The sequence below is a fragment of the Podarcis bocagei genome, assembly GCF_964188305.1.
Source record: "Podarcis bocagei genome assembly, chromosome: Z".
NCBI lineage: Eukaryota > Metazoa > Chordata > Lepidosauria > Squamata > Lacertidae > Podarcis > Podarcis bocagei.
The window spans coordinates 13,366,960-13,394,105 of NC_138140.1; the positions used below are offsets into that span (position 1 = coordinate 13,366,960).

Here is a 27,146-nt window from a genome sequence, read left to right on the forward strand (position 1 = left end):
AGAGACTGGTAGTGCTGAGAGACCAAAAAGATCCCCCACACAGAGCGTGTTCTCGGCACACCCACACCCCCTGCTTTTTCTTGGAACTCCTGTTCACCAAGAGTTTTCTTTTAAGAAAAATAAAAACTACTAGATACAAAGAATTACCTCTGTCAATCACTCCTACCCACAAAATGACAGCATGTGGAATGAGAAAGAGAAGAGAAAGTTATAAGAAACGTCACAAAAAGAAGAAAACAAACAGATGTGGACAAAACATAAGCCCAGTCTTCCTTCCCTAACGTGGTGGCCTCCAAATGGGGCTAGACTAAAACTAGAATGGCTCTGCCAGTCCGTGGCTCTCTGGCACCACCTATCTTGGGCTCCCTGCCTTCTGCCCTACCAATCCCAAATGGACACCAACAGATCACCACTTGGATATAACAGCTTTTTGGTGTTCCATTTAGGTTATTTTCTTTTTGTAATATTTTCCATTTTCCAGTTTCCATTTTATAATATTTAAATACATCCTTATTTATTATCCTTACTGTTTGCTCATATCAGTTAATCGACTTTCCTCCCGCCTCATGGTTTTCATAATTCATTTCTAAGACATAGCATTTGTACCTCTTCCTATTTACATTTCACTTTTTCTAATTATCAGAAATTTTAAATAAATATAAAAAGGTACCGTATTTTGCGCCCCATAAGACGCTCCGGCCCATAAGACGCACCTAGTTTTTTTGGGGGGAAATAAAGAAAAAAAAATTTATTCCCCCCCCAGGTGCGGGGCTGGAAGAACCAGGTCGGGGAACAGTGGGAAGGCACGCTCTGCCTCCCCGCTGTCCCCCGAGCTTGTGGGGCTGGCGATGGGGAGAAGTGTACCAGTCCCGGGAGGGCAGGCAGCTCTGTGCCGCCATCCCGAGCGGGGCGGGACTTAGCGCCCCGCTCGGGATGGCGGCGTAGACCTGCCTGCAGTCCCGCGACGGCAGGCAGCTCTGTGCCGCCATCCCGAGCGGGGCGGGACTTAGCGCCCCGCTCGGGATGGCGGCGTAGACCTGCCTGCAGTCCCGCGACGGCAGGCAGCTCTGTGCCGCCATCCCGAGCGGGGCGGGACCTAGCGCCCCGCTCGGGATGGCGGCATAGACCTGCCTGCAGTCCCGCGACGGCAGGCAGCTCTGTGCCGCCATCCCGAGAGGGCGGGACCTAGCGCCCCGCTCGGGAGGGGCGTAGACCTGCCTGCAGTCCCGCGACGGCAGGCAGCTCTGTGCCGCCATCCCGAGCGGGGCGGGACCTAGCGCCCCGCTCGGGATGGGGCGTAGACCTGCCTGCAGTCCCGCGACGGCAGGCAGCTCTGTGCCGCCATCCCGAGCGGGGCGGGACTTAGCGCCCCGCTCGGGATGGAGGCGCAGAGCTGCGCTGGTCCCAGGAGCGCAGGCAGCTCTACTGGGCCACCGGGAGCGGGGCGGAGCTTCTCCCCCGGCTCCCGGTGGCCGGGCAGAGCTGCGCTGGTCCCAGGAGCGCAGGCAGCTCTGCACGGCCCCCGGGAGCGGGGCGGAGCTTCTCCCCCGGCTCCCGGTGGCCGGGCAGAGCTGCGCTGGTCCCAGGAGCGCAGGCAGCTCTGCAGGGCCACCGGGAGCGGGGCGGAGCTTCTCCCCCGGCTCCCGGTGGCGGGGCAGAGCTGCGCTGGTCCCAGGAGCGCAGGCAGCTCTGCACGGCCCCGGGAGCGGGGCGGAGCTTCTCCCCCAGCTCCCGGTGGCGGGGCAGAGCTGCGCTGGTCCCAGGAGCGCAGGCAGCTCTGCACGGCCCCCGGGAGCGGGGCGGAGCTTCTCCCCCGGCTCCCGGTGGCGGGGCAGAGCTGCGCTGGTCCCAGGAGCGCAGGCAGCTCTGCAGGGCCACCGGGAGCGGGGCGGAGCTTCTCCCCCGGCTCCCGGTGGCGGGGCAGAGCTGCGCTGGTCCCAGGAGCGCAGGCAGCTCTGCACGGCCCCCGGGAGCAGGGCGGAGCTTCTCCCCCGGCTCCCGGTGGCCGGGCAGAGGTGCGCTGGTCCCAGGAGCGCAGGCAGCTCTGCAGGGCCACCGGGAGCGGGGCGGAGCTTCTCCCCCGGCTCCCGGTGGCCGGGCAGAGCTGCGCTGGTCCCAGGAGCGCAGGCAGCTCTGCAGGGCCACCGGGAGCGGGGCGGAGCTTCTCCCCCGGCTCCCGGTGGCCGGGCAGAGCTGCGCTGGTCCCAGGAGCGCAGGCAGCTCTGCAGGGCCACCGGGAGCGGGGCGGAGCTTCTCCCCCGGCGGCCGGGCAGAGCTGCGCTGGTCCCAGGACCACAGGCAGCTCTGCAGGGCCACCGGGAGTGGGGCGGAGCCTCTCCCCCGGCTCCCGGTGGCCGGGCAGAGCTGCGCTGGTCCCAGGAGCGCAGGCAGCTCTGCAGGGCCACCGGGAGCGGGGCGGAGCTTCTCCCCCGGCTCCCGGTGGCCGGGCAGAGCTGCGCTGGTCCCGGGATTGCAGGCAGCTCTGCGCAACCCTCGGAGCCGGTCTCCCGAGGGTTGCGCAGAGCTTCCTGAAGCCTGGAGAGCGAGAGGGGTCGGTACGCACCGACCCCCCTCGCTCTCCAGGCTTCAGCGAAAGCCTGCATTCGCCCCATAAGACGCAGGCACATTTCCCCTTCATTTTTGGAGGGGAAAAAGTGCGTCTTATGGGGCGAAAAATATGGTAATAATCATTGTCATTACAAGTCTTTTTATATCAGCCCTACTAGTGTTGTTAATTGTTTACAATTGTCCTTCAAATATTGTATAAATTTACTCCAGTCTTTTTGGAAAGCTTGATCACACTGGTTTTGGATTTTCCCGGTCAGCTTTGCCAATTCTGCATATTCCATCATCTTCATCTGCCGCTCTTCTAACGTTGGTATTTCTTGTTGTTTCCATTTTTGGGTTAAGAGTCCTTGCTGCCGTTGCTGCATACATAAACAATTTTTGATCTTTTTTTGGAATTTCCTTGCCTACTGTACCCTATAAGAATGCTTCTGATTTTTTAACAAATGTATTTTTATACATTTTCTTTAACTCTTTATATACATTTCCCAGAAAGCTTTCACCTTACTACATGTCCACCACATATGATAGAAATTCCCTTCCTTTTCTTTACATTTCCAACATTCCTTATTTTTTAAAATACATTTTAGAAAGCTTAATTGGTGTCAGATACCATCTATACATCATTTTCAACCCATTATCTTTTAATGCACTACAGGCAGTAAATTTTATTCCTTCATTCCATAACCTTTCCCATCATTCTAACTGAATATTACAGTGGTACCTTGGGTTACACTGAACCTGATGCTTCAGGTTACAGATGCTTCGTGTTACAGACTCCGCTAACCCAGAAATAGTACCTCAGGTTAAGAACTTTACTTCAGGATGAGAACAAAAATCACGCGGTGGCACGGCGTGGTGCTTCAGGCTAAGAACAGTTTCAGCTTAAGAACAGACCTCCAGAACAAATTAAGTTCTTAACCCGAGGTACTACTGTATAACCAAAATAATAGAATCATAAAATCATAGAGTTGGAATAGACCACAAGGGCCATCGAGTCCAACCCCCTGCCAAGCAGGAAACACCATCAGAGCACTCTTGACATATGGTTGTCAAGCCTCTGCTTAAAGACCTCCAAAGAAGGAGACTCCACCACACTCCTTGGCAGCAAATTCCACTGTCAAACAGCTCTTACTGTCAGGAAGTTCTTCCTAATGTTTTGGTGGAATCTTCTTTCTTGCAGTTTGGATCCATTGCTCCGTGTCCGCTTCTCTGGAGCAGCAGAAAACAACCTTTCTTCCTCCTCTATATGACATCCTTTTATATATTTGAATCTTTAGCCCATTGTATCATAACCACTTTAACTTCTTCATCTTTAGTATGCCATTCTAATAATAATTTATACATTTTCGACAATCATCCAGCAACTCTGTTTCCAGCTCGAATCTTATCGTTTCAAAGCCCATATTCTTTTTATCCTCATTAAACACATCATTTACCTGGTGATATTGCAACCAATCTGTCATTAAATCTTTTATTTCATCAAATGTTTTTAATTTTAGCTTATTGTCTACTTCTATCAATAAATCACTATATGTGGCCCACTTTCCTTTCATATTTACCGTATTTTTCGCTCTAGAGGATGCACATTTTCCTCTCCAAAAATGTGTGTGCGCCCTATGGAGCGAATGCAGGCTCCTTGGCTTCGCGGTGACGCGCCTGACCTGGAAGCCGGAGGAGGAAGAGAAGGGAATCCTTCTGTTCCTCCTCCAGCTTCGCAGCGTCCTGGAAGCCAGAGGAGGAAGAGAAGCTTCTCCTTCTGTTCCTTCTCCAGCTTCGCTGAAGGGGCAGCACCTCTTCAGCGACGTGCCTGTCCTGGCTTCTGCCTTAGCCCTGCGTGGCCTCTTCGGGCAGGGGGAGCCTTCATCCCGCTGCCCTGAAGAGGCTTGGCACGGTTATCCCAGAAGCCAGAACAGCCACACGGTATCCCAGAAGCCAGATCCCTCTTGCTGTTCTGGCTTCTGGGATTCAGAATAATTTTTCTTGTTTTCCTCCTCCCAAAACTAGGTGCGCCCTATGGTCCGGTACGCCCTATGGAGCGAAAAATATGGTAATCTCTTTACTGATATTGCTTCTACTGGTGAGAGCCACCAAGGAGTTTTCCGTTCCAACAAGCTTTTATATCTATTCCATACCTCATAAATTGATTTTCTTATCATGTACTGTATTCAGGAATCCTCTATGTACTTTGACTTTATCATACCATAAATAAGCATGCCAACCATATCTGTTATCATATCATTCTAAATCTAACAAATCTGTATTCTGTTATAGAATTCAATCTCTCAACCAGCATAGGCAGGACGCTTCATATTATATCTTCAGGTCTGGCAACAAGAATCTGCCTCTTTCCTTTATATAATTTATATTTAATTCTTCGTTTCTTCCCTTCCCAGAAAAAATTTGATAATATTTTTTGCCACTCCCTGAATTGTCCTACCCAGCTGATCACTGGGATTGTTTGAAATAAAAAAAACATTTTAGGTAACACATTCATCTTTACAACCAATATTCTTCCCCAAAGGGATAGTTTCATCCTTCCCCACACTTCTAAATCTCTCTTCACTCCATTCCAAATAGGTATGTAATTATTCTTAAACAAATTAATATTTTTTTCAGTTTACCGTATTCCCAAATATTTCACCTTTTTAACAATCAATATTTCAGTCTTGTGTTGCAACTCTTCTATCTTATCTCTATCTAAATTTTTAACTAACATTTTCATTTTGGCTTTAAGTCTAAAACCAGCTAATTGCCCAAATTCTTCCATCCTCTCCAGTGCTTCCGGTACACTGGATAAGGGTTCTAATGTTAATACAAGGTCATCAGAAAAAGCCTTTTAATTTATATTCTCTGGAACCAACTTTAATTCCTTTTACACTTTCATTCACTTTTAAGTTCTTTGTCAGGACCTCTAGGGCCGTTATAAATAATAAGGGTGACAATGGGCATCCCTGTCTTATTCCTTTTGTTATTTCAAAATTTTCACTTAAAACATTATTAACTATTAATCTTCCCTTGTGTTCTGAATATCTAGCTTCTATTCCTCTAAGGAAAGATTGCCCCATGTCCATTAATTTTTCTTCATAAAATACCAAGAGATATTATCAAACGCTTTTTCAGCATCAATAAACATTAAACAGTTTGCTTATCATTCCTGGTCTCCAGATATTCTACCATATCAATTATATTTCTTATGTTAGCTTTCATCTGTTGACCAGGAAAAAAGCCTGCTTGATCCTCGTGTATCACCTCCTTCAAAATTTCTTTTAACCTATTTGTTAAGATACTAGCAAATAGCTTATAATCATTGTTTAACAGCGATATTGGTCTATAATTTTTAACTTTAAGTAAATCCGTATCTTGCTTTGGAATCAATGTTATGTATGCATACTTCCATGTCATCAGAATCTTTCCTTTCATCAAGATATTATTTATTACTTCTCTTAAGGGTAATGTCAGTTGTTCACTCAATTTTTTGTAATATGTTGCCGTAAGTGAATCTGGGCCTGGTGCTATCCCACTCTTCACTTGTTTTATAGCTGTTTGTACTTCCATATTCGTTATTAAATAATTCATTTGGTCCTTTTTGTCATTCGGAATCTTCTGTGATTTGTTCTGTTCCAGGTAATCTACTATTTTTTCTTTGTTCTCCTTTTATAAGTCTTTATAAAATTTCTGGAAATTCTTCCTAATCTCTCTTGGATTTTCGATTATTTTATCTTCATTTAGTTTAGTTTATTCTACCATCTTCTTCCTTTCTCCATATCTAAGCCAATCCTTTGCTTTTGTACTACTAAAGGCTTGATTGAAACATCCCACCACCCTTCCAATAAAAGGATAGTAGAGACCTCTGGGTATAGGGCAGTATATAAATTCAATTAATAATCATAATCATAATCATAATCATAATAATTCTGCATGAGGCTCGGCAAAGAGACGCTGCCATAAAAGCTTTCCGATTGATGTGCGGCATGAACAGCAAGGAAGAAGGAACAGTTCCCCTGAGGAACTGCCCTGCCAACCCCATCCCCATCGGGTCTGACCAGCCTCTTGTTCTCTGCCAGCTTATTTAATGGCCTCAGTAGCTTTCCACCACGAAGGAGTGTGAAAACAGACAAAGATATTTTAACCATGGATCTATGTCAGGGGTAAGGGAACTCAGGCCACACCCTCTTCCCCCAAGGCCATACCTCTCCCCAGCCCTGCACTGCACCCTCCCTGGGTGCTTTCGCCTAGCTGTAATGTGTCCCTCAGCTTTGATTGTGCCTCTGGCATGCCAGAATGATGACACTGGTACGTGAGTGTGGGCATGAGTGCTGACCCCCACTTCATTTAATCCACAGATGCATGCCCATAAATGTATCTATATGTCTTCCAAAGCATAACGGCACATAGCACATACCGTTAGAACTCGTCAATAAAGGCTCACGTCCGGCAGAGCTTTAAATTTAAAGGGGCTAGCTGTTGAAACCTCTGCTGTCAAATTTGTTGTGCCATAGCGCCCCTAGAGGTCACTTCAGCATAAGAGCAGGCAATACCTCTGGTTTCTAAGATTAAGATAACTCACTGCACCAATGTAACAAGCAGCTCAGCAGGATGGGGATACTTTCTATCTTAACCGGAAACAATTAATCAAGCTTGTTTAACTAAGGAAATTGTGTATACATATCTATATCTATATCTATATCTATATCTATATCTATATCTATATATCTATGAATGAAATGAAATACTGTTTAAAACGGTTTGTAAATGCTTTATTCTGTATACAGCGGTACCTCGGATTAAGAACTTAATTCATTCTGGAGGTCCATTCTTAACCTTAAAACTGTTCTTAACCTGAAGCACCACTTTAGCTAATGGGGCCTCCCACTGCCGCTGCGCCACTATTGTGTGATTTCTGTTCTCATCCTGAAGCAAAATTCTTAACCCAAGGTACTATTTCTGGGTTAGCAGAGTCTGTAACACGAAGCGTCTGTAACCTGAAGCATCTGTAACCCGAGGTACCACTGTAACTAACTTCCAAAATATCATGCATTCTGGGAAACTGCTGCCGTCATAATAACCCCCTGAGCACGGGAGCAGGTAGGCTGCAATCTGTCAGGGAAAGCATTTGGGCAGGGTTTCTCCAGCACAAAGGATATTGATGGAGGTGACTGATAAGATATGTAGCAACATTTGCCTAGAATAGTGATGGCGAACCTTTTAGAGATCGAGTGCCGAAACTACAACCCAAAACCCACTTATTTATCGCAAAGTGCCAACATGGCAATTTAACCTATATATCTCATTTTTTTCTGTGTGTTTCGTGTTTCTTCTTTATGACTGCAGTTGTAATAAATAATCCTTCATAAAAGTTCTTGCATTACATTCTTCATTACATTATCTTTCCATTGATATATAATTTTATGGTATAACTCAGTGCTTTTTTTCTTAAAAAAAAGTGATTAGGTGTACTCTCATATTGACTCAAGAAAATCATCACCAGGGGAAAAACAAATACAGTTCAAATTGGGAAAAATAAATACAGTGGTACCTCAGTTATTGAACAGCTTGGTTCTCAAACTACTTGGAACCTGAACACTTGAAACCCAGAAATGAGTGTTCCAGTTTTGGAACATTTTTCAGAAGCTGAACGTGCTCTGTTCTGAGTATAACTTCCGTTTTGAGTGCCACACTTCTGTTTTCCTAGTGAGGGAAGGTGGGCTGGGCGGCAAGTGAGCAGGCACCTGCCACCCTCCAGCGCTGGGTCCCTCCACCGCTGCCACAACAGTAACCACCCCCTCCTCCAGCTCTGGCGGCCCTGACGCTGAGTGAGAAGGCTGGGCTGGAGGGGCAAGCAAGCAGGCAAGGGATGCCGCCCCCCCCAGCCTGCTTCTGCTTGCAGGCAAGTAGGAGTGGGATCAGGCTGCTCAGCTGGGGAGGCGCAGGCCCCCTCACACTTTCCGTTGAGCGCGACTGCACTCCCCTCAAGGGAGAAGTTTAAAGGAGCCCCCACCTGCACATCAGATCCCCTGCAACCCTATGAAGGCAGCCAGGCTGAATAGTTGCTGGGGTTGGGGAAGGTGGAGGCAGCCCGAAAGCTGCACTGACAGCTCCTGCACCACCTGAAGGCAGCCAAGCTCTCCTTAGCTGAGCTGCTCGCTCCCACTCCTACTTGCGTGCAAGCAGGAATGGAGGTGGGGATCTCTCAGCGTGAAGCCTCCACTCCACTTCTGAGAGATCCCCGCCTCCACTCATGCTTGCACATGAGCCCTCCTCTCCTCCCACCCCCCAGCACAGAAGCTACGGCCCTGCTGGGGCGACGCCGCGCATACCCACAGAGAGGGCTCTGAGTCCCCTCTCTGGCATAAGTGCCAAGGGTTCACCACCACTGGCCTAGACGGACCGATGAATAGGATGTACTGATCCTGTTGATCACAATATCTTCTGAATGCAACTTGCAGAAATTATTCTGAATGTCAATGCCTCATGTAAATTCTTTCTGGAAAAGTGTAAGATCTGCAGTCCATAACTGTCCTGATTGACACATTATAGTTTTGACCTGACTGACCTACTGTAAACTACCCCCACCCCCAATTGGTGATGTATCTTTGATGTTTTCCTATGTGTCACTGATATATGAGGTGGGATTTCTTGTCATTTCACGAGAAATGTAAACCTTTAAAAGGCAGAGCACACTTTGTCTGGACTTCTCCTTTCTTTACCTTTAGAGAGGTTGTGTCTTTGTTGTGACAAATTAACAACAAAAGGCTTAAGAGCCCACTTTGCTTTGGATATTTTCCTGGTTGTCTTTCTACACCAATTAAGGAACCTCAAAGTACCTCAGGCCAGTTCTAAAGTGAGCACTGATTTCATGTATCAACACAGAGTGGTATGCGAGCATGTGTAGACACTGGCCTGCTGTACAGTAGGGATCACGTCAATTTATTGGTCTGCTTACTTTTCCCTCTAGCCCTGCCCACTATGAGCATGTGGCCCCCAGAAGGCTACGAGAAGGAAATGCAACCCTTGGGCTGAAAAAAGTTCCCTCACTGCTCTCCTGGGGGTTCAGCAAAACCAAGCATACACACCCCAGGACAAACACACATACTCTAGGGTCTCATGCAGCCAATGAGAAACACTTACCATTGCCCACTGCCTGGCTTTGATCCTCATTTGGGTGTAGCTGCGCTCTTCAGCATACAGGGCACCCATGAATGAGCCAATGGAGGTGCCACCAATCATGTCAACTGGGATGCCAGCTTCATTCAGCGCTCGGATGACACCCACTTGGGAACATCCTCTGAAGCAATGCAAGATGGGAGTAGCAGGGGGAGAGATAAAATGTACATTAATAGAGAAACCAGTCAACTGTAGAGAAAACCTAAAATGGCAGCTGTCAAAAGAAATGTGAGACTCCTCTGGCTGGAGAGGACTTCAAAAGTTAGGCCTGTGGTCAATACACTTTAAAAAAGAGAATTGACACCCAATACATGCTATTTCAGCACAACAAAAAGCATTACTCCAGGACCTCAAGAAGATTATGCAAAACACGCACACGTATAAATTGTGTAAGATGGTGAAGATTTGCACAAAACTATTCTCTGTTCAGGAACCCCACCTGCTAAGCTCATACTGACTGGGTTCAATCTAGGGGAGGCTGGATTGCACAGCTGGATCAGTGGCCGCTGATATTGACATTTGCTATTTAGTGATTTGTTATAAATTGTTGTGTTCTTACTTTAAAGATTGTGAGATTCTTTTCCTCCTATAGTTTTTTTTGGTATTTCTTCTCTTCTTTTGTTTGAAAACCACATTCTGAGTTGTGCATAGGGTAGTATATAAATAAATTTCAATCTATAAAAATTAAAAATAATATTGCATTGACTTATCCTGCTAAAAAAGAGGGCAAGAAAGCAACAGCCCTACTCTCGTGAACACTAGAACCCTTATTCAGCAACTTCTCTGGCTTGTGAGATTTCAGCAGGTGCACAAGCCCTCTGAGCAGAACTTCAAAATTTTGATAAAATCAAATTTGCTGAGATCAACATTCAGAAGCTGAAATCCACACCCAGCACAAGATTCCTAGGCTTTACTTCTCTGCCCCAGCTGCATACAAAAACCCCAGCCCAGGATGCAATTAACTCAGTGGTGCGGAGTGGGGACACTCTGTATATGCTCAGTTTATCCTCCCTAGGTCTTGACATTGAAGATGGACAACAAGACTAAGCTGTGGTGAGCTTTGAGCCATCCTGGGTCCAAGATAAAAAGAGACACCACACCAGGTTTAACCCAGCTCTTGTGCAATAAGGCCCAAGATAGATACACAACAGGTGCTGGGGTTAAACCTGGGACCTTCTGCAAGCAAGGCAGATGCTCTGCCACTACAGCCGTACCTCTTAAGATTCTAATCCTCATAGCTCCGAATTAAACAGGGAGTAGGATACTGTCTTACACCAAGTCAGTTCCGTGGTCCATCTAGATCAGTATTATCTACACTGAATGACAGCAGCTGTGAATCAGGTGGTTGGTCTATCCTAGCCCTACCTAGAGAAGCCTAGGATTGAGCCTGGGACCTCCTCCATGCAAAGCCACAGCTCTACTACTAGCTATGGCCCTTCCACCTAAGACAGCTGCCTCATAGAAGGACCAGCCCTGAACATGTCCCTATTCCTCCTTATCCTGTTTTAGAGTAGTCCCAACAGGCCTATTGGCAAGATTGGCCTGGCCCACGCTGACCTCTGGCCTGGCCATGTCAGTGTGCTCCCCTCTGCACCACACACCTCACAGCTTCACAAACAGTAGAGTTGGATAGACACCAAAATCCAGCTTGCTCCCCCCTTGGATAGTTGTTTTCGCTTAGCAGACATGAAACGTTGCAATTTGAGCACAGTTATGTGTTGGGAACTGTGACAGGGAAAGCAAGGGGGGAGAGCGAGAGAGAGCGAGAGAGAGTGCACTGCTTCTGTTCTCTATCATGACAAATTGCAAAAAGGGAAAAAAGAGGTAATTACCATGAAGTGGCTGGCTGGAAGGAAGAAAGAAGAAGAAAGGAAGAACAGAAGAAAGTATCTCAACGGTAATTGTTACCTGAGACGCCTGGCAAAGTTGCCTGTTTCAGGAACATAAAGCAGCAGCCCCCCCCCCCCCCAATCACCACGGAGAGGCTGTCTTTTGCCTGTCTTATGTGCCGCTGGCTATGGTTCAGCAAGAAAGGAAACCAAACAAAAGGAAAACGCCACAGTTCACTGTGAATGCCAAGTGCCTGTCAGAAACAGGCAGCCTCTCTTTCAGGGTCCAGGAATGGCTTTTAAAACATTTGCCCCCATCTCACCCCCAAAAAATAATAATATGGGGGATGGGGTTAGTGCTTGCATCTGAGACCGTGTGTGGAGCATGATTCACCAAGCAGAGCAGAATGTGGTGCTGGGTGTACAGGAGTCTGTGCTTTAAATTTTCAGTCTGGGGACTGGGGAACTTTTAGGGGGCAGCATGCCAGGGGTGAGCAGAGCCAGCAAGAAAATAGGTGGGGCAATGAATGCAGAATTTACCTCTGTACAGTGGGCTGCCTAAACCCACTCCCCCTACCTCAGTCAACCATCACTTCAGATAAGAGGCATTATCCAAGTCTCAAGGATACATCCCAGCCAGGCAAATAACACATGGAATAGGAAGCAGGTCCAGAAGGATGTGGGACCTGGGAAGAGTCCCAAGGGTCAGGCAGAGAGGCCTGGAGGTTTAATTTGCCTTCTGGGGACTGAAGTTAACCCTAGTGTCACTAAGCCCAAGAATGTGCAACTGAATTAGCTGCCTCCTGAATTATTCTTCCTCCTGCTTACATGGATTCCATTTTTCTACCCTTCCTCTGTGATGAATTTCAAATCAGAAACCTCTTCAGGGCAAGGGCTGCAGACAGACCATTCATTTAAAGTACATGGTTTCCCTCAAAGAGTCCTGGGAAATGTAGTTTAACCCTCACAGAGCTTAGAATTTCAAACCCCCTTAACAAACTAGTGCCTATGATTCTTCCTGGGGAGTAGGGCTTTAAATGTATGGTGCGTACACAACCTAGCACTTTGCAAACCTCTATATCGTAGCAATTATAAAGCCTCATTATAAAGCCTCATTAAGTTCCTCAGAATTTATTGTTATGAGCGAGAGAGCATGCATATACACCCATTGGCAGACATGAGGCTTTAACAAGCAGTAAAAAGGCCTGCCATTGTACAATACATGTTTCTATATGTGATTTTGGCTTTAGGTGCGATCCCTGGAACGTAACAGCCACATGTCACAGGCTTGCTGTATATTAAACACAATTTGAGAAGGGCTGCGTATCAGTGGTGGAGCATATGCTCAGAAAATCCCACGTTCAATCTCCAGTGGCATCTCCAGGGAAGGCTGGAAGAGACCTGCATCTCAAACTCTGGAGAGCTGCTGCCAGTCTGTGTAAACCACTGAACTAGATGGACCAGGGGTCCTAATTTAGTTTAACACAGCTTCCTGTGTACCTCAGGGAACATCAGAGGAAAGGAAACAGCAGAAGGATAGAAGTAACCCTGAGAGCAGGTGACCTACCACACAGGGGTATTCCAAAGACAAATAAGGCGGGAGAGAGAGACTTAAAACAGTTTGTGGAGAGTGCTAGGAAATATGGTCAACAAGATATGAGAAGGCCTTCCAGGTCTTTTTGAGATTCTGATGTTCTCCTGGGTTGATTTCAGGGCCACCCTCACCCCTAATTACACAAAGCTACAAACGCTGTCTCCCTCTCTCTCCCGCTCCCATCAGCTTGAAGCCAGAAGGGAAGGAAAAGTGGGATATTTAGAACATTTAACAAAAGGAGGGGAGGTATAAATACACATCTGGGCTGGAACAAATGTGTGGGCGATTTTTTACTTATGGCATTTCTCCCAAACCCTGGAACAATCAGTGAGGGACTTGCAGCTAAGTGTCAGGGGACTAATTACCTATGTGAAAGGAGAGGAGACAAGAAAATTCCAAGGTTCATTTCAATTTAAGGCGGGATGCATCAGCAAACACCCCCCACACCACTTCTGCAAGTGCCGCAACCTCCTCCCCCAAGGACAAAAGGGAATGACATTTACAACCCAGAGCCAGCAGCCCTAAATGATCCTGAATGATCCACCAAGGATATAACAGGGGCAAACATCACCTCTGCACACGACATAGTTGATGAAAGACATGGGGAGGCGAATGGGGTGTGCAGAGAACAAAAGGAAGGCATGCAGTTCCTGGAGTCACAGGAGCTCAGAATTGCCCTTGCATGTCTCAATGCCAGAAGAGACTTCTCCAAAAATAACCTGCACACCAGTACAGAACTCTCCGCTTGCACACAGAGGCACTGTTTAGGATCAGCTGTCATAAAGATGTGTTGGGAGGGATCTGCTAGGTTCAAGGTTGAAGTGTTAATCTTCAAAGGGCTATTTTATTTAATTGTAACACTGATATCCCACCTTTTCCTCCAAGGAGCTCATGGTGGCAGACATGGTTCCCTTCCTCCTCATTTTATCCTCACAAGCAGCTTGTGAGGTAGCTTAGGCTGAGAGACTGTGACTGAGCCGATGTTACCCAGTGAGTTTCATGGCTGAGTGGCAATTTGAACCCTGGTCTTCCAAGCCCTAGTCCACAGACTAACCACAACACCACACTGGCCTGAAAAACCTGGCCCCAAGGCACTTTAAAGGGCTATCTGATTCCTTATTCGGCACCTCAGTCACAGAGAACTGGTGGGTACTTTTTGTGGTTCCCAGGGATAGAGTCTTCAGTGTGGCAGGCTCTGCACTGCAGAACTCATTGCCCTAAGAAGTATGGTTGAAGACACCTCTGCTTTCCATTCAACGTCTTTTAAAGAACTGTACTGTTCCAACAGACCTTGGGAACGTTCCCTTTTTTAAAATTGACAAGCTTTAATGATATGATAGTGATGCTTTTACAGGCTTTATTATTGCGGCACTGTGTATTCAATGTTGTAGAATCATAGAATTGTAGAGTTGAAAGGACCCTCAATAGCTATCTAGTCCAACCCCCTGGAATGTACGCTGCCTTGTTATGTTTTCTATGGAAGAATTGTTTGTAAATAGTAAATTAAATTAAAATGTATGAATTAAGTCAATAAATTCGAGCCAGGATATCTGGTAGTTATAAAGGTGGAACCAAACCGGGGGGGGGGGGGAGCACACAAAATCCCGCCAGTTGCTGCAGTCAGTGAGTTATCTGGAGGGCCCAGAGAGGCACCCTCCACTAAGCAAAATGGCCCAATGGATCTGGCAGCCTCCCAGTAGCCCAGCCCCAGAAGGATCTCAAACTGCTTTGGCCAGTCTTACCGAGCTCCGCCTCCTCCAAGCACTAAAGCGACCGCATTCCCTGTCAGGACACGGGCCAGCCGGGAGAAGTCTGAATGTCTGTCCGGAAGCTTCTGAAACACCCTCTCGTACAGTTCTTTCTGAAGGTGAGAAAGAGAGAGGTGGTCAAGGCCATCTCAGATCAAGCATACGGAAGAGGGAACTTTGTGTATATTTGAGGAAAGGGAGAGGATAGCTCCCCACTGTTTCAGAAAGAAAATCTCAGGTTGCAATGTACTGTTGTCTTAAAAAAATAAACCCACAACTAACTGAGATAATCAATTTACGTCAAAAGAAAGAAAAAAGAACCCCCAAATACATGGAGTTGTATTCAGTGTTAAGTCACAATTCCCAGAGTAATTTAACAATCAATCCCTCTTCCCAGGGGACCCTGGGAATTGTAGCTCTGTGAGGGGGATAGGGGCTCTCCTACCAAGTCTCAGCACCCTTTGCAAACTACAGTTCCCAGGATTCATTGGGGGAAGCCATGATTATTTAAAGTGGCACCACAGTGCTTTAAATGTATGGTGCTTTTTGGGGCCTCTGACACCACCTTATACAATTCTATGCCAGCCTAAGCAATGAACTGCCCAACTACTTAAACACACACCACAAAGTGTGTCGTTTTCTGTTAATTTGGGCTGCAGTTGAAATGTTTGCTGAATCATTCACAATACCAGTTTTAACATGAACCCACCCCAGGGAAACCAGCTGTGAGACCAGTCCCTGTCCCTCCGCATCATCATTACACAACTGCATTTGAACATTCCAGCCTTAGTCAGAATGGATCCCTGGATCCCTCTAGGCCAGAATTGGAGAGCCACTGCCAGTCACACACAAACCACAGGGGAAGGGAGGATCTTTCTCAACCTAACTGGGCGATAGCACTGGCAACTGAACATGAGACTCTGCCATGCAAAGCACTTAGCTGTGGTCCCAGCCTAAAGATAAAGTAAGATTCTAGTCCTCATGGTTCTGAATACAGTGGTACCTCGGGTTACATATGCTTCAGGTTACAGACGCTTCAGGTTACAGACTCCGCTAACCCAGAAATAGTGCTTCAGGTTAAGAACTTTGCTTCAGGATAAGAACAGAAATCGTGCTCCGGTGGCGCGGCAGCAGCGGGAGGCCCCATTAGCTAAAGTGGTGCTTCAGGTTAAGAACAGTTTCAGGTTAAGTACAGACCTCCGGAACGGATTAAGTACTTAACCCGAGGTAGCATTGTAAAGAGGCGGTTTTAAATAGGGATCTAAGAAGCTGCCTTATCTCAAGTCAGAACATTGGTCCATCTAGCCCAGTATTTTCTACATTGACTGGCAGCTGCCCAGGGTCTCACCCAGGGGGTTCTTTCCATGGTCCCACCTGCAGACGCTGGGGGTTGAACCTGGAACCTCTGGCATGCAAAGCATTTGCTCCAACACTCAGCGATGGCCATTCCCGTTTATTGACAGCATACAGAGTGTTCCATGTATGTCGCTGTAAGTCATCTTTGCAACAGCTACTGTGATGCAGGCTGGTGTTATTAGTGACATATCCCAAAAATGTATTGAGCGGTTCAACTAATGTATCTACTGGGCTTACAGACAAAATGAGATTTTGCACCTATGCTTCACAGCTCAGTCTTTGCTGCTGTGCACCTTGTCTTGCATCATTCCTAAGCTTTCAATCTCTCCTTCCTCTGTCTCCAAATCCAGCAGTGACAATACCACACATGGACTGTCCTGGCTTAACCCCAATGAAGAACTTGAACTCAGAGTGTGGTTTCTACTCAAATGCTTAATGCTCAGGCTGATGCGATACATGGGTGAAACGCTGTTCAAAGGCACAAGGAAAGACTTTGATCCAACAATGGCATGCTCCCTGAAACCCTGTTATGAGGGAAAGGGGAGGGGCACAACTTAGCAGAGCCAGCGGTTCTGAGTCTTAGACTGAGCAAGCAGCCTAGCACTTTTCCAAGAAGAAGGAACCAGACCCATCCGTTCCATGCCTGTGCTGGCAGTCCCATGACCTGGGTGACAGAGGGGAGGCATTACTGCCTCCTCAGAGCTGGACGGGACAGGAAGAGTAAAACGCATGAACACACATGAAGGGTGGGACTAGACATGGTTTCTGCTAACTCCAGAGGTAGAGCTGGTGGGGCAAACTACAAAGACGATGAGCCCAAACCAGCCTCTGGCAACTCCAGAGATGAAGCCTATGCCTCACACTGTAGAGGACTGGTGGAGAGATGGGATGAAGCAAGGGAAATTCCCCCCACATACTAAGACCTTACCTAGGATCCTCTTTCTTGGGCTATCCCAGCCTGGGGAGAGACCTTCCGAGCCTACTAGATCCTTCCCAGAGTCATCCACTGGCCACTGCTCTTTTCTGTCCTGCCCTTGCCTGATGGGCAACCCCTGCCCTCTTCCACACACTCAGGGTCTATGGCACACACATACACAACGTACACACACTTTTCAGTTACATGAGTAATATTGTCCAAATAAGCAATACAATAATGCTGATTTACTGAAAATGAATTACTGTACTCTTTTATTGAATGCGAATATAGCTTGTTAAACTTGGCAGATTCAGCACTTTTCACCTGGCCTATTTGCCATTCTCTTACACTGGATATATAACCCTAATCACTAACATCTGTCATATAAAATCCATACTAAGCACATCATATATCATTTCTCTGTGTTCTTCTCAGTGCTCTCTTTGCACCTGTTAATAAAGGACAGAACCTACATCAGCTTGAAAGCATGGGTTTGGACCTAGTGATCATCCTAAACAGCAGAGCCACTGAAATTAATAGGCATGGCTATCTTGGATCAATTCATTTCAGTGGATCTACTCTGAACAAATATTGCATAGTAATCCGATATTTTGCAATTTCTTTATTGGTTTTAAACTCAAAACACAACATAGGAACATAACACTGTCAACATTTTTTGCCATGAAGACTGATCCCTACACTTCTTCTTTGGCAATCACTCGTAGCCGAGTAAGACCAAGAACATGGTCTTAACAGTAAGTGACTGTGGAGGCCAATTCTGGATCCACACTTCCTTCCACAGTGGGGACATAGGTTTCGAGGCAGCAGTTGATCATAGTGAGGGTTTGCCAAATGTGCCTTCCTCTTAGCACATTTCTCCCTTTGGTCCTGAGTTCGAGCATCTTCAAAGACCATGACACCTTTGGTAAAGGCCGTTCTCCGATTGGAGCACTCGCAGGCTAGTGTTTCTCTGTTGTCTGTGTTTATACAACATTTTTTTTAGATTTGCCTTGAGAGAATCTTTAAACCTCTCTTGTTTATCACCAGCATTATACTTTCCATTTTCAAGTTTGGAATAGAGAAGTTGCTTTGGAAGACTATAATCAGGCATCCGAACAACATAACAAAGTTGATGTTGAAGAATCATTGCTTCAACACTGGTGATCTTTGCTTCTTCCAGTACACTGGCAAGTGATATGTAATTTTTTTCAGAGATACCATTAATGGAATCTTTCGAGGAGTTGAAGATGGCGTTTATAAGTGGTCCACATGCACACACACACACACACACACACACACACACACACACTTGATGGCTGCTATAATCAGGCCAGCTAACAAGCATACAAAGGGGACCATACGTTATTCAGGAAAAGAGGGTCAATTGCTTCTGAGTAATTAAGCAGGAAATAAAACAGCTCATCAAGGATGCCAGGGGGAAGCGGGGTGGGGGGAGTGCAAGGCTTGGTCTGATCGTCTCACACTGTGCAATTGCCTGACATGACAGAAGGCCACCCTAGGGTGGGTGTGGAAGGAAGGGATAGTGAAGAAAACACACACACCCCCTCACAGAAGGTCCCAGATTCAGTCCCTCCCTTCTCCAGCAAAAAGAAGAGGAAAGAGCTTTTACCTGCTTAAGACCCTGAAGAGCACTTAGTCAGAGCAGGCAATACCGGCCAAAGTGAAGATGGTCTGCTCTGTTACAAGGCAGCTTCTTCTGCACTTATGATGCCCACCTTAAGTAGTAGCTGATGGATCAGGCCAAAGATGGCCCATCTAGTTCAGCATCCTGTTCTCTCTTTTTTTTATATAATTTATATTTTATTAATTTTCCATACATTCATACCACATTACGATTTCTATTAAATTTTCCATTTTTGACTTCCTTCGGCTTCTCTGCCAATCATCCAAATTCTAACTTCTTTATTTTTTTATTTTTTAAAAAAGATATTAATTAAGATTTTCCAGAAATTACAAAATAGAAAAAACAAAAGAAAAATACAAAAAAGAAAAATACAAAAATAAAAATAGTTAAAAAACAATTCAATCATCACATATTTTTCATTTACTTATTTCCCAGACTTCCTCACGCCTTCCTTCTCTGTATTCCAGTTCAAATTATTATTTCAGCAAATCCCTCCCGCTTTCAAATCTTTTCCATAATTCATAATATTCTGTCATCACATTACCTTAATCTATTTTCATCATATATATATATATATATATATATATATATATATATATATATATATATATATATACACACACACACACACACACACACCTTAGTTTAAAACTTAAATCTTAATTTTTACCAACTTCTCCTACCATAACATTCTTACCTAATTCTTTAAACATTTTTATTAGAGCCAAATAATTTCATTTCAACATTTTCCTAACACTCATCAATTTTATAAAACAGTCCTAATTAAAAATAAAAAATAAGCAATCCAATCTTCATCCAGCATCCCTTCCTCCTGGTCCCGGGTTTTGTCAGTCCTTTCTATCTTATTAATCTAGCACATTAACCTGGCAATCTTATATCCGAGGCCCTCAAGTCACTTCCATATCCCTTCCGCAACTCTTCTTCATATCCTTTTATTCTTGGGAACTCCAGCTTAGTAATATTTTTGACCCTTTTCAACAAAGCAGTCCCTTTTCCATAGTCCAGACCAAACTCGATATAGTATTTAGAGACATGTACCAGATTCCCTTCAAAGTTAAGAGCCCCCAAAGCTCCAGATATCTGACGGCCCCTTTCCAGACTCGAAAAGTCCAAATCCCCCATTTCCAAACCAAACCAGATTTTATCTTTCCAAGTCTGGTCTTTTCCAAGTTCATTTGTCAAATCCAAAAATTTATATGCCTGCTGGGCCTCAGCTCCTTCCGTCTCTGGTGCCCAAGATTCAGCAGAAACCTCTTCTCTCAGCTGTTCTGTCATGGCACGCTCCTGTTTTAATTCCTGGGTGGGCTCCCTATAGTTTCCCACCACCTGTTCAAAGGTTCTGGCCGCATTGGTCATCAAATCCGTCTTCTGGCTTAACTGATCCAGTAGGGCATTTATTTTGCAGAAAGCACCCAACAGTGCTTCTGCAGACTTTGTCTTGCAAGGTCACAAATCCTTTCCCACAGTTATAATCAGTAACAACTGCAAGCTCCCAAAGATTATACAATTCCACAGTTCCCCTCTAGGGGGAAAAGCTTCTGGTTGTTCTTTCTCTTAAAAACAATAGCAACAAAGTCTCCTTTTAAAGAAATTTTGTCCATATTTGTTCTTTTTAAGATGCGAAAGGAGGCAATGGAGTCACTATGTTTCTCTTCTTATAACTATCTGTCAAAAACATTTGTTTCTGGTCAATGAGCTTCAAACGTCAATCCTGACACCCCGCTCCAGGATCAGGACGATGGAAAATTACTATGCTTTAGATTCACTTCTGCAGGTTTAAACAGCTCAAAAAAAAGAGATACCCCTTCTTCTCCTGCTACCGAAGGGGGGGTTCAGCGATTTTAAATGATGAAAGTCGATCCTTCAAAGGTGATTTTTAAAACTCTAGTTTGCCTTTTCTTTGTTTTGTTCTGGCTACAGGGAAACGGAAGGGTGACTTCCTGTTTAGACCTTCCCGTTTCAGTACCAAATTAAGGTGAATTTTTAAGTCCAAATTCCTTTCTATTTCACCAGTTCGCCAGTTCTTATTTAAAGTCCAAATATTCAATGTTCCAGTACTCACGGTTGGTTATTTTAGATGCCAAATTGTCCCAGGAACAAGGCAGCGCTCTCCGGCAACGGCTATGCGGCTTCGCTCCGCAGAAAAAGCGATTGACTCACAGCACCGCGCCACTTCCCCCTCTTTGCTTCGGAGCCCGTTTGTGGGTTCCTTTGCGGGTTGGGGGGCGCTAGGGGTGCCCGCCGAGTCCCACGGTCACAGGCTTCATCCGCCTGTGATTTCCAGAAGGGTCCCCGCTTCGCCGCAGCAGAAAGACTCGTTTCACGCGGAGCTGGTCCCTCCAGTTCAGAGGGAGTCCTCCATTGCCGGTGGCACCACCACGGAAGTCTTCCCCAAATTCTAACTTCTTTAATTACGCATTTCCAAATTTTGCTATTGCCTTTATACCTACCCCCCACTTCTATTTTGCCTTTTTACAATATTTCTTATACTGTTACAGAGCTTCTCTAAATGCCACTAGCGTTATTCCATTATCACTTATACATTCCCAGTATTCAACTAATTTTCCCCAGTCCTCGATGAACTTTTGATCTCATAGATATCTGATCTTCCCAGTCAGTTTATCAAGTTCTGCATAGTCCATCAGCTTCATTCTCCACTCCTCCAACGTTGGTATTTGTTCTTGTTTCCATTTCTGGGCCAGTAATATTCTTGCCGCTGTTACTGCATATTGGAAAAGTTTATGGTCCTTTCTATTTATTTCACTACCGACAATTCCTAAAAGAAAAGCTTCTGGTTTCTTAACATATGTATATTTCAACATTTTTTTCAGCTCATTATATATCAACTCCCAGAAGCTTTTCACTTTCTTACATTCCCACCACATATGATAAAATGTACCATCTTTTTCTTTACATTTCCAACACCTCTTACATGTTTTGTACATTTTTGCAAGTTTTACTGGTGTAATATACCATCTATATATCATTTTCATAACATTTTCCTTTAATGCAGTGCATGCAGTAAATTTAATACTTTCATTCCATAGTTTTATCCAGTCATTAAATTGTATATTATGACCAATATCTCTGGCCCATTTTATCATGACTGATTTAACTTCTTCATCCTTTGTATATTATACATTTTGGATAGGATTTTATATTCATTATTTATTATTTCTATTTGAAATTTAGAATCTTTCTCTGCATATCCATATTCTTTAAAATCTTTTTTAAACATGTCATTTATTTGGAAATAATGCAACCAATCATATACCGACTCCTTCACTTCTTCATAAGGTTTCATTTTCCATTTCCCCCCTTCTTTAATAATCAAATTTCCATATGTAATCCAATTCTTTCTCATATTGATTTTTTTAACACTCATAACCTCTAAAGGAGACAACCAGTGTGGAGTTTTTACTTCAAGTAGGTTTTTATACCTCTCCCATATTTCTATTAGCGATCTTCGGAAAATGTAGTTCTCAAAACCTTTATGGATTTTCTTCTTTTCAGCCCATAAATACGCGTGCCATCCAAATCTGTTGTCAAATCCTTCTAAATCTAACAACTCTGTATTTTCTAATTTTATCCATTCCTTTAACCAACAAAGACATGAGGCTTCATAATACAGTTTCAAGTCTGGCAAGGCGAAGCCTCCTCATTCTTTCGCATCAGTTAGTAACTTAAATTGGATTCTTGGCTTCTTACCCTGCCAGATATACCTTGAAATCACTCTTTGCCATTCCTTAAAGACCCCAGTCCCCTTGATTATTGGAATCATTTGGTACAAAAATAATAACTTTGGCAGCACGCACATCTTTATCGTTGAGATCCTTCCCCAGAATTACAGTTTCATTCGTCCCCACACTTCCAGATCTTTCTTTATTCCATTCCACACTGGTGTATAATTATTCTGATATAAATCTATATTTTGGGGGGTTATCCAAATACCCAAATATTTCACCTTTTTCACCACCTCTATACCTACTTGTTGCTGTATGATTTCTATCTTGTCTGGATCCATGTTCTTAGCAATTATTTTAGTCTTTTTTTTATTCAATATAAATCCTGCCACTTGGCCAAATCTCTCTACCTCCATAAGTATATTTTTCATGCTTTCCGAAGGCTCTTCCACCGTTATGACCAGATCATCGGCAAAGGCTTTCACCTTATATTCGTTCCGGCCTACTGCAACCCCTTTTATTGCCTCATTTTCTCTTAATGATTTTAGAAAGACCTCCAGTACCATGATGAATATCAGTGGCGAAAGTGGACACCCCTGTCGCGTACCTTTAGATATCCCTATTTCCTCCATAATCATATTGTTTACAATTAATTTAGCTTTCTGCTCAGTATAGATTGCTCTTATTCCATTGGGAAATTCCTTCCCCACCTCCATATATTCTAATTTTTTTAACATAAAATCCCAAGATATATTGTCAAAGGCCTTTTCTGCATCCACAAATATTAGCATAGCTTGTTTCTCATTTCTGGCAGTCAGATATTCCAAAATATTGATTATGTTCCTTACATTGTCTCTCATCTGTCTGCCAGGTAGGAAACCCGCTTGATCCTTATGTATGGTTTCTTGCATCCTGTTCTCACAGTGGCCAACCAGATGCCCCAATGGGATACCCACAAGCAGGAAACATGGATGCAACAACAACTCCCTCAGCTTGTTCTTTCCAGCAACTAGTATTCAGAGGCATACTGCCTCAGACAGTGGGCAAGCCACGACAACTACTAGCCTTGACAGCAATGTTCTCCCTCTACCGGTGGAGGCAGTTGTTGTTGGCATCCGTCTGTCTCGAGAGACAATGGAGTGTGCACCCTGGGGGTGAAACCAAACTACTGGAGAATCACAGCACCTGCTGCCTCTTGCGTTGTTTTTGCTACATTAGCAGCATCGAAGTGACCTCTCTGGAGCACAAGCCTGGGCAATGTGTAGAGAGAGAGGTCCTGGGGTGCCCAGACGAACAAGAATGCCCCCTCGACCTTGCTTGTATAGTCAAAAGGAAAGCAGAGCAATGTGCTTGGCACCAGCTTGGCTGCATGAGTTGCTGGAAGGAGGTGTACAAACACCATCCAATCACTTTAGGGTCTCCACTTAGCCTTGTCTTCTCCTGAAGATATCCCACAAGGCAATGGAGGTTTAGGATCAGAGTCTTCCTTCTCCTAGATGGGCTATCTTCCCAGGTTGATGAGTCCCATCTGCCCTTCACTTTCCTCTACAGCAGTGTTTCCCAACTTTTTTCCAACCATGGCCCCCTCCCAACTTTGTTTCCTTCCTGTGGCTCCCCCCATGGGTGTAGCCAGGGGGGGCAAGGGGCAGCTGCCCCCCAAGTAAGTAAAAATCAACACAAATCAATACAAATCTGAGATTCTTCCCCCCCCCCACAAAAATCCTGGCTATGCCCATCCCCCTCCCATCCTCCCAGTAGAAAGGTAGCTATTTAAATGTTTTGTTTGTAAACAGAACATGTTTCATTTATAATTTTTATAATTTATACAAAATACAATACATAAAATGATAGGAACATGATGCAATATTGTTGAAGAAGAAAAACATAGAATCATGGAGCTAGGAGGGACCCCAAGAGTCATCTTTCTAGTGCAACCGCCTGCAATATAGGAAACTCAGCTAAAGCATCCATGACAGATGGCCATCCAACCTCTGCTTAAAAACCCCCAAGGAAGGAGAGTCCACAACCTCCCGAAGGAGATCCATCTTCCATGTATTATAAAAAGTAAACACTTATTTGACCCGTTATTTGATACAGAGGGGGAAACCTACGGATACAGTCCAAAAGGTGCACAAGGATTTCTGTATATATGGGAGGATTTTAAAAAGCAAGCGGTCCTCATTGACCTGATCAAAAAGATATTGTCATCCAGAGGAGCCCTGGCTGCCTAAATAAAACACTATAGCCCCACATACTCTTACCTGGGATTAAGGCCACTGAACTCAGTGTGGCTTTCTTCTGAGTGGACAGTTATTTACTAGATGCAAGTGAGCAGCACTAAACGACCCTGCTTGGCTAGGCGCTGGGGTGGATTTCACCCCATGACTTACAGAGCTGAGCCAACATTGCCAACAGGCCCTGCACCCCTCAGCAACATCCAAAGGCCCTGCTCTGCTAGGCGCTGCGGTGGATTGCAACCTGCGCCTTGCAGAATCAGCCCCAGGCCACCGGGCCCAGCACTGGATTTCCCCCTTCCCCCCCCCCCCATGAAGCTACCTACCAGCTTGGGGAGGCTCCGCCGGGAGAAAACCCGTCTGGGGCAGCGAAGATGGAGGTGGGCTGAACACCAGCTACGCATGTTGAGCCATTCCACGGTCCGGGAGGGAAGGGGGCCATCCTCCCTGTGAAGTAGGATCAGCTGTTTCTGGGCTCGGACAGCCGTGTTCTCCAGCATCCGCTCCAGCTAGAACAACAATAGAAAAGGATTGTCTAGGTAAGAACAGCTGCCAGTGGCCCAGTCCTGCAGCAATCATCCCACATCACTTGCAGACACACTTCATGTGCTAGCACACTGATTTAGTTGCCTGCTCCTGCCCCCTGGCCTGCAACACTGGAGATAGTTAGTTATGCATGACCTTCGGAAATGCTGTGCTGCAAAGATACATTTCTCCTAGTGACTATGGTGTGAGTTTGGCACTACCATAGAATCAGCTTCTAGATAATACCAGTTTCTGTTTTAAAAAAAGAGAATAAAGCATGTGCTTGAAAATGGATGGGCAGCAACTGGTTAATCTCATGGGCCAAAGGGTGGTTTGAGTACAATTTGGGGTGCCTAGAATAAGGTTTCTTCCCTCCCTCACTTCCCCATGACCAGCAAAAGAATGGGAAAAAATATGCAAGGATAAAAATATAGGTGTGTATCCAACTGTGTTCTTCTCAGAGTAGACCCCATGTAATTAATGGACCTCGGCGATGTGGTGGTTATATTGTCAGGACTAGAACCTGGGAGACTCAGGTTTAAATCCCTCCTTTGCCACGAAGTTCACTGGGTGATCTTGGGCTAATCATCAACTCTCTGCCTAACCTGCCTCACAGGGTTGTTCCTAGAAGAGACATCTGATTAGCAACTGCAAGAACAGGATGCTGAACTAGATGGGCCACTAGCCCATGGGTAGGCAAACTAAGGCCCAGGGGCAGGATCCGGCCCAATCGCCTTCTAAATCCGGCCCGTGGACGGTCCGGGAATCTGTGTGTTTTTACATGAGTAGAATGTGTCCTTTTATTTAAAATGCACCTGGTGTTTTTACATGAGAAGAGTGTGTGCTTTTATTTAAAATGCATCTCTGGGTTATTTGTGGGGCATAGGAATTCGTTCATTTCCCCCCCTTCAAGATATAATCCAGCCCCCCACAAGGTCTGAGGGACAGTGGACCGGCCCCCTGCTGAAAAAGTTTGCTGACCCCTAGTTAGCCTAGTTTCAGTTATTTTAAACTGCGTTTAATATTGTGCAATATTATGTTTTAATATTAATGTTGTATTTTAAATTGTAGCCTGCCCTGGGATCTTAGGGTGAAGAGGAAGTAAGAAACTGTAATAATAAGCAATAATCATAATAGTCATAAGAAAGGGAGAGGCAAGAAAATCACCCCAGGGAGCAGATAACATATCTGGGTGTTGATAACTTCTTTATCTCACAGCCTATTTATTATCTTGTCTCTATAAATAAGAAGCTCCAGGGCATTTCAATCATTTTCACCATCCTTCCCAAGCACTGTAGCTATGCTGGATGACTGAGACTGGTGTGGGGTTTTTATTTTGTTTTCCTACATTTTGCGTAAGAAAGAGTGTGCATCTTGCGTTCAGATGGTCACACCGTGCAACACTGGAAAGGGCAGGGGTGTCACTATGAGGAAGGTGTTAGTGGTGCAGTCCTAAGAACAGGCTTGTGAATGCATTTTGCCAGGCTCTGCCCTAATCAGAACAGAAGAAAGGAGAGAGAAAAGCAGCAGACCTCAGAATCCAACACAAAAGCAGCTTACATGGCCTGAATCTCATCTCGGTAAATCCGGTGCCTGCAGTTTAATCAGGAGTGCCAACCCTCAGCACAAGAGTTGATAAGCTACAGCAGGCAGAAAGTTGACTTGCTTGCATAGTGGGGCTAAGCAGGCTGCAGCTGACACAGAAAGCAGCCCATAAGCAGAAAGCTGCTCTCTTAAATCCTCCCTCTCAGACGTCTTTATACTGTACGTGATTTCATTTGCTAAGTGGTATAGAATGCAGGATGGATGACATTTCAGTATGTTGTGCAGCTAGTTTGCAGACAGACTAGAGCATATCCACAG

General features: G+C 45.3%; 1 protein-coding gene and 1 long non-coding RNA gene across 9 annotated transcripts in view; one reads left to right on the forward strand and one right to left on the reverse strand.

Moving 5' to 3' along the window:
• PNPLA7 (patatin like domain 7, lysophospholipase) overlaps window positions 1-27,146 on the reverse strand; it is a 115,340-nt gene that overhangs the window by 18,687 nt on the left and 69,507 nt on the right. For all 8 annotated transcript variants that reach the window (XM_081180360.1, XM_081180359.1, XM_081180358.1 and 5 more), the window contains 3 exons: window positions 25,085-25,267; window positions 14,898-15,016; window positions 9,697-9,853 (listed from right to left, as the gene is read on the reverse strand). In XM_081180360.1, the coding sequence (XP_081036486.1) occupies window positions 9,697-9,853; window positions 14,898-15,016; window positions 25,085-25,267 (459 nt within the window). The remainder of the gene's footprint in view (window positions 1-9,696; window positions 9,854-14,897; window positions 15,017-25,084; window positions 25,268-27,146) is intronic.
• The window catches only part of LOC308579373, an 88,539-nt gene continuing 77,143 nt past the window's right edge, over window positions 15,751-27,146 (forward strand). The window contains exon 1 of the long non-coding RNA XR_014004452.1: window positions 15,751-16,014. This is a non-coding gene — a long non-coding RNA (uncharacterized lncRNA). The remainder of the gene's footprint in view (window positions 16,015-27,146) is intronic.